The sequence below is a fragment of the Rattus norvegicus genome, chromosome 7 (genome assembly GCF_021556685.1).
Source record: "Rattus norvegicus strain SHRSP/BbbUtx chromosome 7, alternate assembly SHRSP_T2T, whole genome shotgun sequence".
Taxonomy (NCBI): domain Eukaryota; kingdom Metazoa; phylum Chordata; class Mammalia; order Rodentia; family Muridae; genus Rattus; species Rattus norvegicus.
The window spans coordinates 75,334,140-75,346,965 of record NC_141540.1 but is presented as its reverse complement, the minus strand read 5'-3'; the positions used below and the strand labels follow the sequence as shown (position 1 = coordinate 75,346,965).

Genomic DNA, 12,826 nt, shown 5'->3' with positions numbered 1-12,826 from the left:
AGACCGGAAGAGGTCGTTGGAGTCTCTGGAACTAGAGTGACAGATGGTTGTGAGCCTCTGTGTGGGTGCTGGAAATCTAACCCGGGTCGCCTGAAAGAGCAGCAAGTGCCCTGAAGTGCTGAGCCACTTTTCAGCCCCTTGCTTTGTCTTCAATGGCTCTAACGTGAGAACAGGCTATTTATCTTCTCGTTTTTTTGCTTTGGTTCTGTTTGATTTGTTCGATTGTTTTCACGTGATGAAGTTTGACCGCAGTGATTCTCACTCATTCTAAGGAGTCACCCAAACCAGGGCGTCCTGATACTAGGAAGTTAAGGTAGTGTTTACTGGGTTTCTCCCCTGCAGAGTCACTACTGTGTGCTTTGTAATTTAAGGGTGAGACTGTTAGGCTAACTAATGTCCTATAATAGTTTCCCATCAAACTATTATAGCTACTTTTATCATCTCTAACTTGGATCAGTTATTACTGTTATGGAATGGTGACCTTCTACATTTGTTAACTGGCATTTTTCTTTAGGGAAGCCCTTTCCTTGGTGATTTGCACCAGCAGATACTCACAGACTTAACTATCCAGTGTACTTCATTATCATCTGTATTAGTTTGCTGGGGGTGCTATAGCAAAACACCATAGATGGAGTTCCTTGAACAACAGAAATTTATTTGCTCCCAGTTCGAGTTTAGAAAACAGCCACAGAATGGTTTCTTCGAAGGCCCTCTGCTTGACTGATAGATGGCTCTCTTTTCCACGTCTTCCGTATGTCTATGTCTTAATACTCCCTTTTATAAGACTACAGAAATTTTGGTTTGGGGACTCATCATTCTGAATACCTTTAACATTAAATATACTCTAAAAATCCTATTTATAGAAACGGGCACATTGGGAGGTCCATCTTTATAAAATCAATTTGGGTGCAGAGACACAGTTCATGGCATAGAGGACTCCATTCCCAAACTTTTAAAAATAAGTCAATTTTAAAAACAGATTTTCGCTATTGTTTTATTTTTATGCACATGGTCACTGTCTTCAGACACACCAGAAGAGGGCATCACAGATGGTGGTGAGCCACCATGATTGCTAGGAATTGAACTCCAGACTTCTGGAAAAACAGCTAGTGCTCTTAACCTCTGAGCCATCTCTCCAGCCACATAAAAGCCTTTTTTAAAAAATAAAAAAAAATTATTTAATGTATGAGTGCTCTGTTGCACATTCCGCCTGGCTGAAGAGGGCATCAAATCTCCCTATAGATGGTTGTGAGCCACCATGTGGGTGCTGGGAATTGAACTCAGGACCTCTGGAAGAGCAGCCAGTGCTCTTAACCTCTGAGCCATCTCACCAGCCCCCAAAAGCCATTTTTAATTTAGCTAGTGAAGGCTTTTAAATTTTTTACAGTAAGATATAATTTATATATCAACTAAAAGTAAATATGTGACTTTAAATTCCCTAAACTGTACATTTCATGCTAAACTAGGATCCAATTAAGTTCTCCATTTTCCTAATCAATCAATTTTATTTAGGATTTGCCTGAAGTTCCCTCAGTGATAATTTGTTGACTAAGCCTTGGTGACTTCTATCATCTTCAGAGGGGGCTCTTGGTGATTAGGCAAACAATAACAACCAGGTACTTAATGAATATTGTTTTTCAGGAATCAGCTCATCGCTTCATAATCAGCACAGGAATAAAATAAATGTAGGAACAGGGACAGAAGCCAGACTTGGGCTCAACAACTTGTCCTTCCATTTCCCAGAGTTTACCTGGCTGAGTGTGTAACTTCCCAGCAAAGGTGACCACAAATGTGAAGTCTCTGAAACAATACTCGGATGAGATCTAGCAGCCTTTTAGGACATCAGTGTGTGTGTGTGTGTGTGTGTGTGTGTGTGTGTGTACGCGCATGTTTGTATATGGTGTATATGTGGAGGTTAGTTTTGTTTTGTTTCTGAGATGAGGTTTCTGGGTGTAACCCTAGCTATCCTGGAACTCTATAGACCAGGCTGTCCTGGAATACAGAGATCTATCTGCCTGCCTCTGCGTTCTGAGTGCTGGGATTAAACCCAAGTCAGGAGTGGCTGGCACAATCTCTAGTGTTGACCTGCACTTTCAACTTTGATAGAGACTTTTGTTTGACACTGTTGACTCACAAGCATCCAGGGACCCTCCTATCTCTTTACCTCTCATCTTGTTGAAGGAGCGTTGGGATCATATACACTGTGGAAACCAATTTATGTGGATTTTAGGGATCTGAAGTCCGGTCCTCATGCTTTTGAGGCAATCACTTTACCCACCAAACCATTTCTGCATTCCTAGGTGAGCAGACACTTTTTTACTGAAATGGATGCTAGATCAGACTTGTTATTCCTATTGACATCTTCACCAGGATCACTTATCAGTGGTCCTGTCCTTAAGATATTAGACATCTTTTGCTAGATGTAAATACACCACCCCACCCCATCCCAACATTCCCAGCTATTCGGGGAGGTGGGGGGGTGATGCTAAGCAAGGAGATGTCGAAAAGAGAAAATGAAAACAAGACACCCTACCTGCCTAACACATTCCTTTCCAAAGAACTTACTTTATTATGTCACAAGGATGATAGTAAGTTAATTTCTACATGACTTACTGGTCTCTCCATGTAGCTACCCAGAAGTAGGCAAACCTGGAGTGTGGTAGAGTTGTAAATGAAGCACCCAATTATGGTACCACCCAGGATAAGATTGAGGTCCTGTCCTGTGCTTTGCAGGTTGCTTTGAACCAGAAACATGCTGCTGTTTCTCCCATGCCTAATCTGTCCAGACCTGGGTCTCGTCCTTTTGTTGAACTGCAAAATAAACTGCTTTTCTACTTAGTTGGGCTTCTTTCTGTTGTTTCTACATAAGCCTGCAGACAACACAATGCATGCCTCTGCCTGACTGACCTCAACAATCACCTGACCTCCCTTAGTCTTATTAGATTACTGGCTTAATTCTATCTGGTCAGAACTGCTACTGTGGTTTTTCTTATTTTACTTTTTTGATTTTCTAAAACAGGGCTTGTATGTGTAGGAGCCCTGTCTATCTTGGAACTCCCTTTGTAGACTAGGCTGGCCTTGAACTCAGAGATCCATCTGCCTCTGCTTCCTGAGTGCTAACCTAAAGACCAAGTACATAGATAGCACTTCACTTTCCAATAGCATCACTCCTCACAATAAACACAGGAAGTATTGCTTGGCTCTTTGTATCAATGGGTATACAAATTTATGCTACCTTGGATAGGAAATGGCAAAATAAAGTAGAATTAGACAAGGGGAAGCATTACTCTGGCTGGCTTTCAACTCGAAGTTGTAGTCTGTCAGATGGGAGGGGTCTGGGTAGCTGCCATTCTCTCTTGCCCCCTTAGGATGCTCAAGTGCACAATGGTTATTCACCAAGTCAGAGACTGTTTCCTTGAGTTCATCGTTCCTCCTTACCAACATATTTATCAGCATGCTTAATGTGCAGGTGGGCTGGCAAGAATATGAAGGATGCGTTCCACAAGCACTGAGGCATGCCTCACTATGAACATCAAGTAACTGTTAATATGGTCATTTTAGCTGCTGGACAGCCAGGCCAGTTCAACAACTACCAGATGAAATTGTTAGAACTGTTTGTGCTCTAACAAGGGATACAGCCTGTCCCCCGCCCCCCCCCCCCCCTTTTAAAAGATTTACTTCATGTATGTGGGTACACTGTAGCTGTCCTCAGACACACCAGAAGAGGGCATCGGATTCCATTACAGATGGTTGGAAGCCACCATGTGGTTGCTGGGAATTGAACTCAGGACCTCTGGAAGAGCAGTCAGTGCTCTTAACCGCTGAGCCATCTCTCCAGCCCAGATTTGTACCATCTTAAGTACTTTATGCCTAAATGTTAAAGCAAATAGTATGGTAATTGAACACTACCATTTGGTCAAATTCACAACAAAATGGGCCACAACAGTTGAATAAACTTTCATTTGTAAAACTACTTAATTTACAGGCCTGGTTCTATTCATACTTCTGTAATACATTAGCTGTAAAAATTTGAGAATAACGTTACTATTTCATATCATAGTGTATGTATTAGCTAGGTAAAATAAACGTTTTAATTTCTGACTTTTTTTAAAAGATCAACTCACAGAGATTGCCTGCCCAAGGTGGGATTAAAGGCATAGGTTACTAGGACCCGCATGGCTCACGGATGTTTTTAAAATTATTTTTATTAAGGGGAGGCAGGGTTGTTCTTCCCTCTCCTAACCTCCAGGGCAAAGTAGCACACCATACAGCTTACTTACTAACCTGGTTTTACTTTTTTATGCTTATATATGTTTGGTGGCGCGGGTGTTTGTGCAGCTGGGCAGGGGTCACAGGTCAATTTCTGGTGTGCTTACTCGATAGTTGTCCACATTATTTTTCACAGGATCTCTCACTGGGACCTGGAGCTGACAGGTTAGGCTAGGTTGGGTGGCGTTAGCCTCAGGGATCTGTTCCAGAAATGGAATTACGATCCTGCACAACCATGCCAGACTTTTTGGGGGTGGGGTGTGGCGGGGAGGTTTAGGCATAGAATTCAGGTCCTCATGCTTGCAAGGCAAGCACTATACTGACTGAACAATCTCAACAACCCGGGGTTTTTGTTGGTGCTAGAGTGCATAAATAGAGGCTTTCAGTCTCTCTCTTTTTTTTTTTCCCCACGAATACTACATTTATACAACGGCCCAAGTTTCGTAGCAAAGTGATTTTAAAAGTATTCGTATTGTGACAGTTTACTTCTGTATACTTATGTGTGCATCCAAGCGCAGGTCAGAGAACCTGCTGAGCCTGGCGCTCCCCTTACACCACGTGGGTTTGGAACGCAATCCATCTGCTTAGTGGCAAGCGCATTTACCCGCTCAGCCACCTCACCGAGTTTAGATTATTTTTTTTAATTGCGGTCCCTGTGCAAAGTCGGCTCCCAAGTACACGGAATAAAACCGCCACAGGAAGTGTATGTATGTATGTGTGTTGGGGGGTGCGGGGGGTGTCTCCTACGAGCGGCAAGCAAGAAGATCAGCGGCAGGTGGACAGAAATTGCCTCCAAAGGTAACGCCGCGTCCCGTGGTCTTCCCGGAACAACATCCCGAGGCCACATCCGGCGGAGACCAGCCCAGACCCTGCCGCCTCACACACGGCGCCCTCGGCCGTCGTCGCCAGCTCCTATAGAGTTCCCGTTCTCCGCGGTTTCAGCCCACAGCAGCAGAACACAAACCGAGAACCGTAGGCCGCAGCCCAGGCCACGTAGCAGCCCAGCCAGATCCCCATAGCAACCAACTGCCACAGCTCACTCCAGCAAGTGCCCTTCCGCTAGTGACAGGCTCGGCTTCTGCTTCCGCTTCCTGTCCCATAATCCTCTGTTCGCCTAGAAGAGCTTTGCATTGTGGGAGCTCCTTCCTTTCTCGCTCCCCGGCCATCTTGGCGTCTGATCTTGGTGAGTGAGCTCTGCTGGGTAGAGGACTAGGCGGCTCGGGGAGCTCCGCTAGTTGGTGTTTGACGCTCTGTATCATAATCCTCACTTCTGCCCTCTGTGTATTCTAGGTTGGGGCTTGTCCCGCACCTAAGGCAAGAGGATGGTGGCTGCAAAGAAGACGGTAAGTGAAGCCGACCGAGCCCGGAAGCCGCTTCACGTGGAGAGCTGGGTCTGGGCCGGGGCGGATAGATCTGAGCACACTGGGTGGATTGCATGCCGCTGACGTTTCAGGGTTTCAAAGTGAATCCGAGAGGCCCTACGTGACTTCGCAGGCATCATTAAAGTGTTCAATTCCAGAAATTTGGAACTGGGTTTGGTTTTGAGATGGCTGCGAGTGGTTTTCAAGTCTCAAATGTTTGCATTGTAGAAAAAGTCTCTGGAGTCAATCAACTCTCGGCTCCAACTTGTTATGAAAAGTGGAAAGTACGTGCTGGGGTACAAACAGACTCTGAAGATGATCAGACAAGGCAAAGCGAAATTGGTTATCCTCGCCAACAACTGTCCAGCTTTGAGGTAATGGAGGGAATATGAATGTATGTGGCTTATTGTAGATTCCAGCATTGGGAAGAATAATGATGGTTGTTTTCTGATGTTTGGACCCTGATTTGTGTGTGTATTCTTCTGTAAGTGTAAATACACAGTGTGTAACAGGTCGCATACAAATGATAACACGCAGGTTCAGGGAAGCACGGTGGCTTTTCCCACGTATCTGGAACATCCCTATTTTTGATCGTCTTTCAAGATTTGAAGTGTTAACACTCCATTGCTGTGCGTGTTTTAGTTTTAAAAAATTTCAGCTAAATTCATAAAGTCACCTATTAGCAGGGTCCAATTTTTTGAACATTAGTTTATTCTTGATTAACCATTTTAACTTGAGCATAGTATTTTAAGTAAGCTAAAGAAACTTGTATAGTATAAGCCTCTTGACTTTTCTATGGTGATTGCACACCTTCATTCTTTTATGTAGTTCAGACTTAGTGGTCCAGTCTGGGGCTTGAAGTTCATTTCTCATAAGCACTTTGGGGCACTGTTGATGGTCTATGGGCCACATAATAAGCTCAAGTTTCTGTGGAACTTTCACATCTTAACCATTTGAATCCATTAACCTGGCACTGAAGTGTTTATTCTTTGAGTAATAGTATCAGCAGTCCTTACGCAGTGGTCAGTATGTAGTAGGTGGTAAGGTGGCTTATCTATCTTTTTTACACTTTTTACCCTCCATTCCAATTCCTATTCCACCCCTCGTTCCTATTAGTCTTTGCCTCAGTTTGTTAAGATGGAGTATATAATACTTGTTGCTGACATGAGAAATAACACCCTTTGAGAATCCAGAAGATTCTCCTGGAGCTGGAGTTAAGTAGTTGTGAGGCAGCTGGTGTGAGTGCTGGGAACAGAACTTTGTTAAGAGCAGCACAGGCTGTCAGTGTACCAGGCCAGCATTGACTTTTTTATGTCTATTATCCCTTTTCTAGTACTTTAGACACCATTTTTTCCTGTGGTTTCTAAGTAACTTATTTCAAACACATTTTAAACGTATTTAGTAAATTGAAACATGAATACAATGTATTTAGTACCGAATACTACCTCAACAAAGTAGGTATTTAGTAGAAAAGTACAGTATACACTAGTAAAGGATCTATGATCTTTTTTTTTTTTTTTTTGGTTCTTTTTTTCGGAGCTGGGGACCGAATATGATCTTTTTTTTTAAAGCCTCACCAATTTGTAGTGAATCTGTCAATACCTTTGTATGGGGTTTTGTCTGACTTTTTGTTGTTGTTCCCCCAAGGAAATCTGAAATAGAATACTATGCCATGTTGGCTAAAACTGGTGTCCATCACTACAGTGGCAATAACATTGAATTGGGCACAGCGTGTGGAAAATACTACAGAGTATGCACACTGGCTATCATTGACCCAGGTATGCTTTTAAAATTATATTTTTTTTCTAATGTATGTACTTATTAGGCAGTGGCTTTGGTTCCTGAGTTCAGACCATTAGAACTTCAGTATTGAAAAAGATATGCCATAATTTTATTTTGCAAAGAATTGACAGTGCACATCAGTACATTGTAATTGGCTTTTCTATAAATACAAAGAAAAATTTTTTTAACTTTGTTAGGAGTTTTGTTTAATGAAGTGAGGCCAGCCTGGCCTACAGAATGAGTTCCAGGACAACTGGGGCAACACAGTGAAACTATTTGTGTCTCTTCCCCCTCTTGACCCCTCTTACCACACCCCACATCCTTGGGAAGAAGTGTTTGTTAGAAGGTGAAAATACCAGGCCAGATAAAGAGTCATCTCATTTTTGCTTGGGAACAAATGCTTTGTGGTGAATGCCCACAAATACTCGTCATCCTGTGTTTTGAGCTTAGACATTTTAGTTGCCTGGTAGAACATGCGAATATTCTCGCTGTTCTGATTTTGTGATAATCAGGACAGGCTAAACATTCGCTATAGTACGACCATGCATGTGTCCCCAGACCTAGTTCTTTACCTGGGTCTGGTTTTCTCAATGCTGGTGACAAGCCAGGTCTGATTCATTAAATGTATGAGCTGTATAGTCATAGGATGACTGAGATTTTAAGGTATTTTTAATTGGTTTTAAGAGTGACAGCCGCCACTTTAACATTATGCTAATCTGCCTTCTTACCTAAAAAACATGTAGGGGAATTCTGTAATTATCAGTTGCCATTAAATGACTTGTAAACCTTTTATTTTCTAGGTGATTCCGATATTATTAGAAGCATGCCAGAACAGACTGGTGAGAAGTAAACAAGAAAGTTCTCCTTTAATAAAACTTTGCCAGAGCTCCTTTTAAAAAATATGGTGTCTGGGCTTCTTCTTGTTTGGCTTTCTTGAAACCACTGGCAAGACTTGGGTGAAAGTTATGTATACTGCCTGGTTTCCATTTTGCTGGGGTTTTGTTAAAAGATTGTACACTGTTTATCATTATGCAAAATGTGTTTCTGAGTATATTTCGGATATTGAAATACACATTTGTGTTGATCTAATATCTAATCAAGGTTGGTTGGTGTTTTTACCACTTTTGTATACTGAGGCAAGTCTCCCTTAAACCCTGAGTTTGGCAATGCCAGCTAGCCTAGCCAACTTCCTCTGGGGGATCTCTCCGGATACCCAGAGTGATAGAATTGCAGGCTAGCACCTGCCACTTACTTTACATGGGTGCTGGAGGTTCAGCCTCAGTCCTCAAGCTTGCACAAAAAGCTTTGCCTCTAAGCTGTTACCCCAGCTCCTTATAAAGACCGGCCAGTCTCAGGCTGTTTGCATTGTTTTTGGGTCTTAGAGGCACTGGCATACCAAGACTTGTGATGGGCAAAAGCTGTGGACTTTGCGTGCTACTTAAATTGATTTAGAACTATTTTCCTTTTCAAATTATTTCCTACTTAGTTCCTTAAAATATGGTAGTTTCTGTGTTGTGACTTGGCTACAGGCATTTAAATATTTTTTTTGATGTGTGGTTTCTAGGGCTTTGTAGGTACTGATAATAGGGTATAAGGTAATTTAAAAAATTTTTTTGTGTAGTCATTGTGTTTGTAAGAAGGGTTTAAAACACAGGAAAGTTTAAAGCGAGATGGTAGGAAGCATACCGTACTTTGTTGTTTCGTGATTCTTAAAAGAAGTGCCTTACTAATGTTATTGAGGGGAAAAGGTCACTGTCCCAAATCAAGAGTGGTGAAAAATGGCATTTTAAATGTGCAGGGATTCTAGCTAGCTACATTTAGTCCACAGCTCTACTGGTTGGGTGTGGAGTACGTTGATTGCAAGCAGCACTCTGTGGCATATGAACAAAACTGTTGACAGAATTTGAGCTTGCTATAGCAAAAAAGTCTTAACCTATAGTGTTCTCTTCCTCATGAGATAAGCCGGTAAATAAACTCCAAACAATAGATAAGAAAAAAAGAGTCATGATTGGAGTTAGTTGTATAATATGTAAGATAGTCACATCTCATGGAAAGGTTCTCTGGTTCATTTTTGGAACTTTGTTCTTTTGCCGACAATGGCAACAGTTTCCTGCCCCAATTCTGGGCTTACCTGTATTTGATCTAGGTGCCACCTAGTTAAAATTGATCTTTTCCCCCTTAAGCAGCATGAGTCACCTCTCACTAAACTACAGTCTTAGAGCTAAGGATTCATTCAGCATTTTCATTTTACGTCACGTAAACAATTTGAATATTTTCCAGTGCTTAAACAGTTCCCCATTAGACTTGAGACTATCTAGTCCAGAACTTAATTTTGTCTTGTTAATAGTAATTTTTCAATATTGTGTTTATTTATCATTTAATTTGCTATTTCATCTGGTTCAGAGTCAAAGCAAACAAGATGGTCCTTATCTACTCAGTATAAACCTCCCTAAGCCCTATCTTGTGAGTGACCAGTGGTGAAGAATAAAATTGTTACAACTAATACTGAGCATTTAAGACGTTGAGAGATTGCTGTACACTCTTCTCCTCTGGGCACTTGCATATGTAGCATTTGCTTGAATGCATGCCTTTTTTTATGAAGATTCTGAGTGAAGTTATGCTTATCTGTGTACCACTTGCATGCATGGTCCCCATTGAGGCCAGCAGAGGGCATTGGATTCCCTAAACCCTGGATCATCTGCAAAAACAAGTGCACTTAATTGCCAGGCCATCCATCCAGCACAAAGATGTATTTAGCTGTGTGTGTGCATTTTGCCTATGTGCATTTAAGTGCACCACGTGTATGTCTAGTGCTTAAAGAGTCCAGGTGCTGCTCTTGGGTCCCAGGAACCGAGTCACAGATGTTGATAACAGCAAGTACACCTACCCATCAAGCATGATTCATTTAAAAATGTGCAGATTTGCTTAATTATTTTAAAAGATTATTTTATGTGCACCTCTGTTTTGCCTGTGCATGTCTGTGAAGGTGTTTATCCTGGAACTGGAGTTACAGGTAGTGGTGAGCTGTCATGTAGCTGCTTGGGAATTGAACCTGGGTCCTGTGCAAGAACAGCCAGTGCTCTTAGCTGCTAAGCCATCTCACCTCCCCAGCCCTATGAGTTTTTTTTTTTTTTAAAGTCTTAAACTTTACTTACCATGTCTACACGTGAGTATGCATGCCTGATGAGGCGTTTGATGGCTTATAACTGGAGTTACTGGTAACAACACAGCTGCCTGGTGTGGGAACCCAGTTCAGCAGCAGTCACTATCTAGTCCCTAATCTATAACCTGGTGGATTGGCTGCAGGCTTGTGCATTGTATGTGGCATCAAGGAGAAAAGGGTAGGGATGGTTTTGTGCAGCTAGAGGGAGGTTGAAAGATGCCTCAGTCTTTGTGTCATCCAAGTTAATGCTTTGCAATGAAAGCATCTATTTTGAATCACAATAGTGACCTCTTAAGTTGAGCGTGAAGCCTGGTAAATGTTCTTTAACCCAGCTACCCTTTGGGAGAATATTCTAATCAAAGCACTTGAAATATCAGTATAAACTTAATTACAGTTTTTTTAGTAAAAAAGGTTCATATTACTCAGTGGCTTGTCTGTCCCTGCTACTTCTTACTAAGTGCATTTTTTAAAGACTTATGTATGTGTGTAAGTGCATTTTTTTAAGACTTATTTTATGTATGTGAGTACACTAGCTGTCTTCAGACATGCCAGAAGAGGGCATTAGATCTCATTACAGGTAGTTGTGAGCCACCCACCATGTGATTGCTGGAAGAGCAGTCAATGCTCCTAACCACTGAGCCCACTAAGTGCACTCGATACTGTTAAGTTCCCCTTGACTCATTTTCTGCCCTTAATGTGCATACTACTATATCCTTGCAATAGCTAATTGTGTATATGTTAATTCGTAGAATTACCAGAATGCTAGATGTCAGGGTCTCAGTATATAGATCAGGCTGGGTTTGAACTCAGATACATCTGCCTGTTTCCCAAATTGTCATTCATCTGAATGTTGGTATGTGGCTCAGTTATTGAGTGCTTTCCTGAGCTGCATGAATCCCTAGGTTCAATCCTTAGAACCAGGTAAACCAGGTATGGTGGTGGGGGACTAATCCTCAGCCCTTGGGAGGTGAAGCAAGAGGTTAAGGTCATCCTCAGGTACATAGTGAGGTTGAGGCCAGCTGGGGATACTTGAAATCCTACCTTTAAAAAAATTATCTTAGTTTTGGGCTTCACCAATATCATTGATGTGGGAAGTTTCTATAAATGTGTAGTATTTCTGTGATATAGACTACATGATGAATCAGTTCTGATGTTTAGGCTATTCCTAATTTGCTTTTATACACTTGTGACATTTCTCTGCAGGTCTCCCTGGTATACGTTAAGACCACTTAGTTTAATCTCAGATGGCAGCTGCTATAGTTATCATAGTTAAAGTCTTGTGTCCAGAGCCTGTCAGTTTGTGCTCTCCCTAGCAGCATGCAAGGACCTGTATTTCTACCTTAGTAATCATCACTAGTCAAGTCAGTGGCTGTGTTGAGCTGACGAGGTTTCAAAAAAGAAGAAATACACAGAATCTAAACCTGCTTTTCCCTGGTTATACTGGCTTTTTTCATGTATAGTTTATACTCACAGTGAGTCTGAACTTGGTGCCATTGCCTGTGTTCCCAGTACTCTGAAGGTGGGAACCGGAGAATTGGGAGTTTGAGGCAGTCTGAGTAACAACCAACAAATAGCATGACCCCTTCTCAAATTTAAAATAGGAACTTTACTCAACATTCTTTTCTGGAGTGGTGAACTTTAATATTGTGTAGAAATTCAACTTATTACAGAACACAGGTCCCTGTGACTTATGCACATGTCTGTATACACATCAAGGTAAATTGCAGTACAAAAAAAAAAGCAATTTGTAGAGTCAGTTTTCTGCTGAATTAAGATACTTCAGTTGTCAAATGAAATTTCAGTGTTGAGGCAGAAGGAAGTCATGTCCACAGAACATCATGGGACCCTGCACAGCTTATTCTGGTAAACTCAGGATTCCTCCCCCCACCCCCATTGGATTTAGACACCTCAATGTCTCCATTTTCTCTTGTCCAGCAGTCAAGCAATCCAGTGTCTTCTGTACTGGTTGTATTTTGCTTTATAGCTTGTAGATCTACTTATGGTATGAGCTTTCAGGCTCCACTACCTGTGTTAAAATCCGTTTTACAATGTTGTACAAATACAGATATAAAAGCACTTCTAGTCTTCATCTGTATCTTAGGCGATTTTCCAAGGCTTCCATTCTTTGAGTCATTTCTTCTAGTAAATCACAAATTAAGGAAGAGGAGTCTAGGATGCCTGTTTTAGCTTACAAGTAAACCAAGTATAGTTTGATTTAACTAATAAAAACAAACACAAACCTTTATGATCA

General features: G+C 41.7%; 2 protein-coding genes and 2 non-coding genes across 6 annotated transcripts in view; 3 read left to right on the top strand and 1 right to left on the bottom strand.

Annotated features, from left to right (window-relative positions):
* Window positions 1-5,373: 5,373 nt before the first annotated feature.
* On the top strand, window positions 5,374-8,509 carry Rpl30 (ribosomal protein L30). Its single transcript, NM_022699.4, has 5 exons — window positions 5,374-5,452; window positions 5,560-5,612; window positions 5,859-6,004; window positions 7,278-7,408; window positions 8,213-8,509. Exons 2-5 carry the CDS (start codon window positions 5,592-5,594, stop codon window positions 8,260-8,262), a joined length of 348 nt encoding a protein of 115 aa, NP_073190.1. The 5' UTR covers window positions 5,374-5,452; window positions 5,560-5,591; the 3' UTR covers window positions 8,263-8,509.
* On the top strand, window positions 7,886-8,017 carry LOC120093944 (small nucleolar RNA SNORA72). Its single transcript, XR_015626187.1, has one exon. It is a non-coding gene; the product is annotated as a small nucleolar RNA SNORA72 (small nucleolar RNA).
* A 764-nt stretch (window positions 8,510-9,273) lies between the features above and the next one.
* LOC120093957 (small nucleolar RNA SNORA28) lies at window positions 9,274-9,397 on the top strand. The gene has a single exon (XR_015626232.1). It is a non-coding gene; the product is annotated as a small nucleolar RNA SNORA28 (small nucleolar RNA).
* A 2,764-nt stretch (window positions 9,398-12,161) lies between these two features.
* The window catches only part of Matn2 (matrilin 2), a 149,609-nt gene continuing 148,944 nt past the window's right edge, over window positions 12,162-12,826 (bottom strand). For 2 of the 3 annotated variants that reach the window (XM_087556505.1, XM_087556506.1), the window contains one exon: window positions 12,195-12,717. In XM_087556505.1, coding sequence (XP_087412631.1) covers window positions 12,662-12,717 — 56 coding nt within the window. In that variant the 3' untranslated portion in view covers window positions 12,195-12,661. Of the gene's footprint in view, window positions 12,718-12,826 lie in introns of all 3 variants that reach the window. The other variant, NM_001427155.1, reaches the window with a different exon arrangement.

What these genes read in the sequence shown, in the direction of transcription:
- Rpl30 (NM_022699.4), top strand. Translation starts at nt 5,592, where the DNA reads ATGGTGGCTGCAAAGAAGACG. An exon ending in TGGTGGCTGCAAAGAAGACG is followed by an intron (nt 5,613 to 5,858) that starts GTAAGTGAAGCC and finishes TTTGCATTGTAG; the next exon opens with AAAAAGTCTCTGGAGTCAAT. An exon ending in AACAACTGTCCAGCTTTGAG is followed by an intron (nt 6,005 to 7,277) that starts GTAATGGAGGGA and finishes TGTTCCCCCAAG; the next exon opens with GAAATCTGAAATAGAATACT.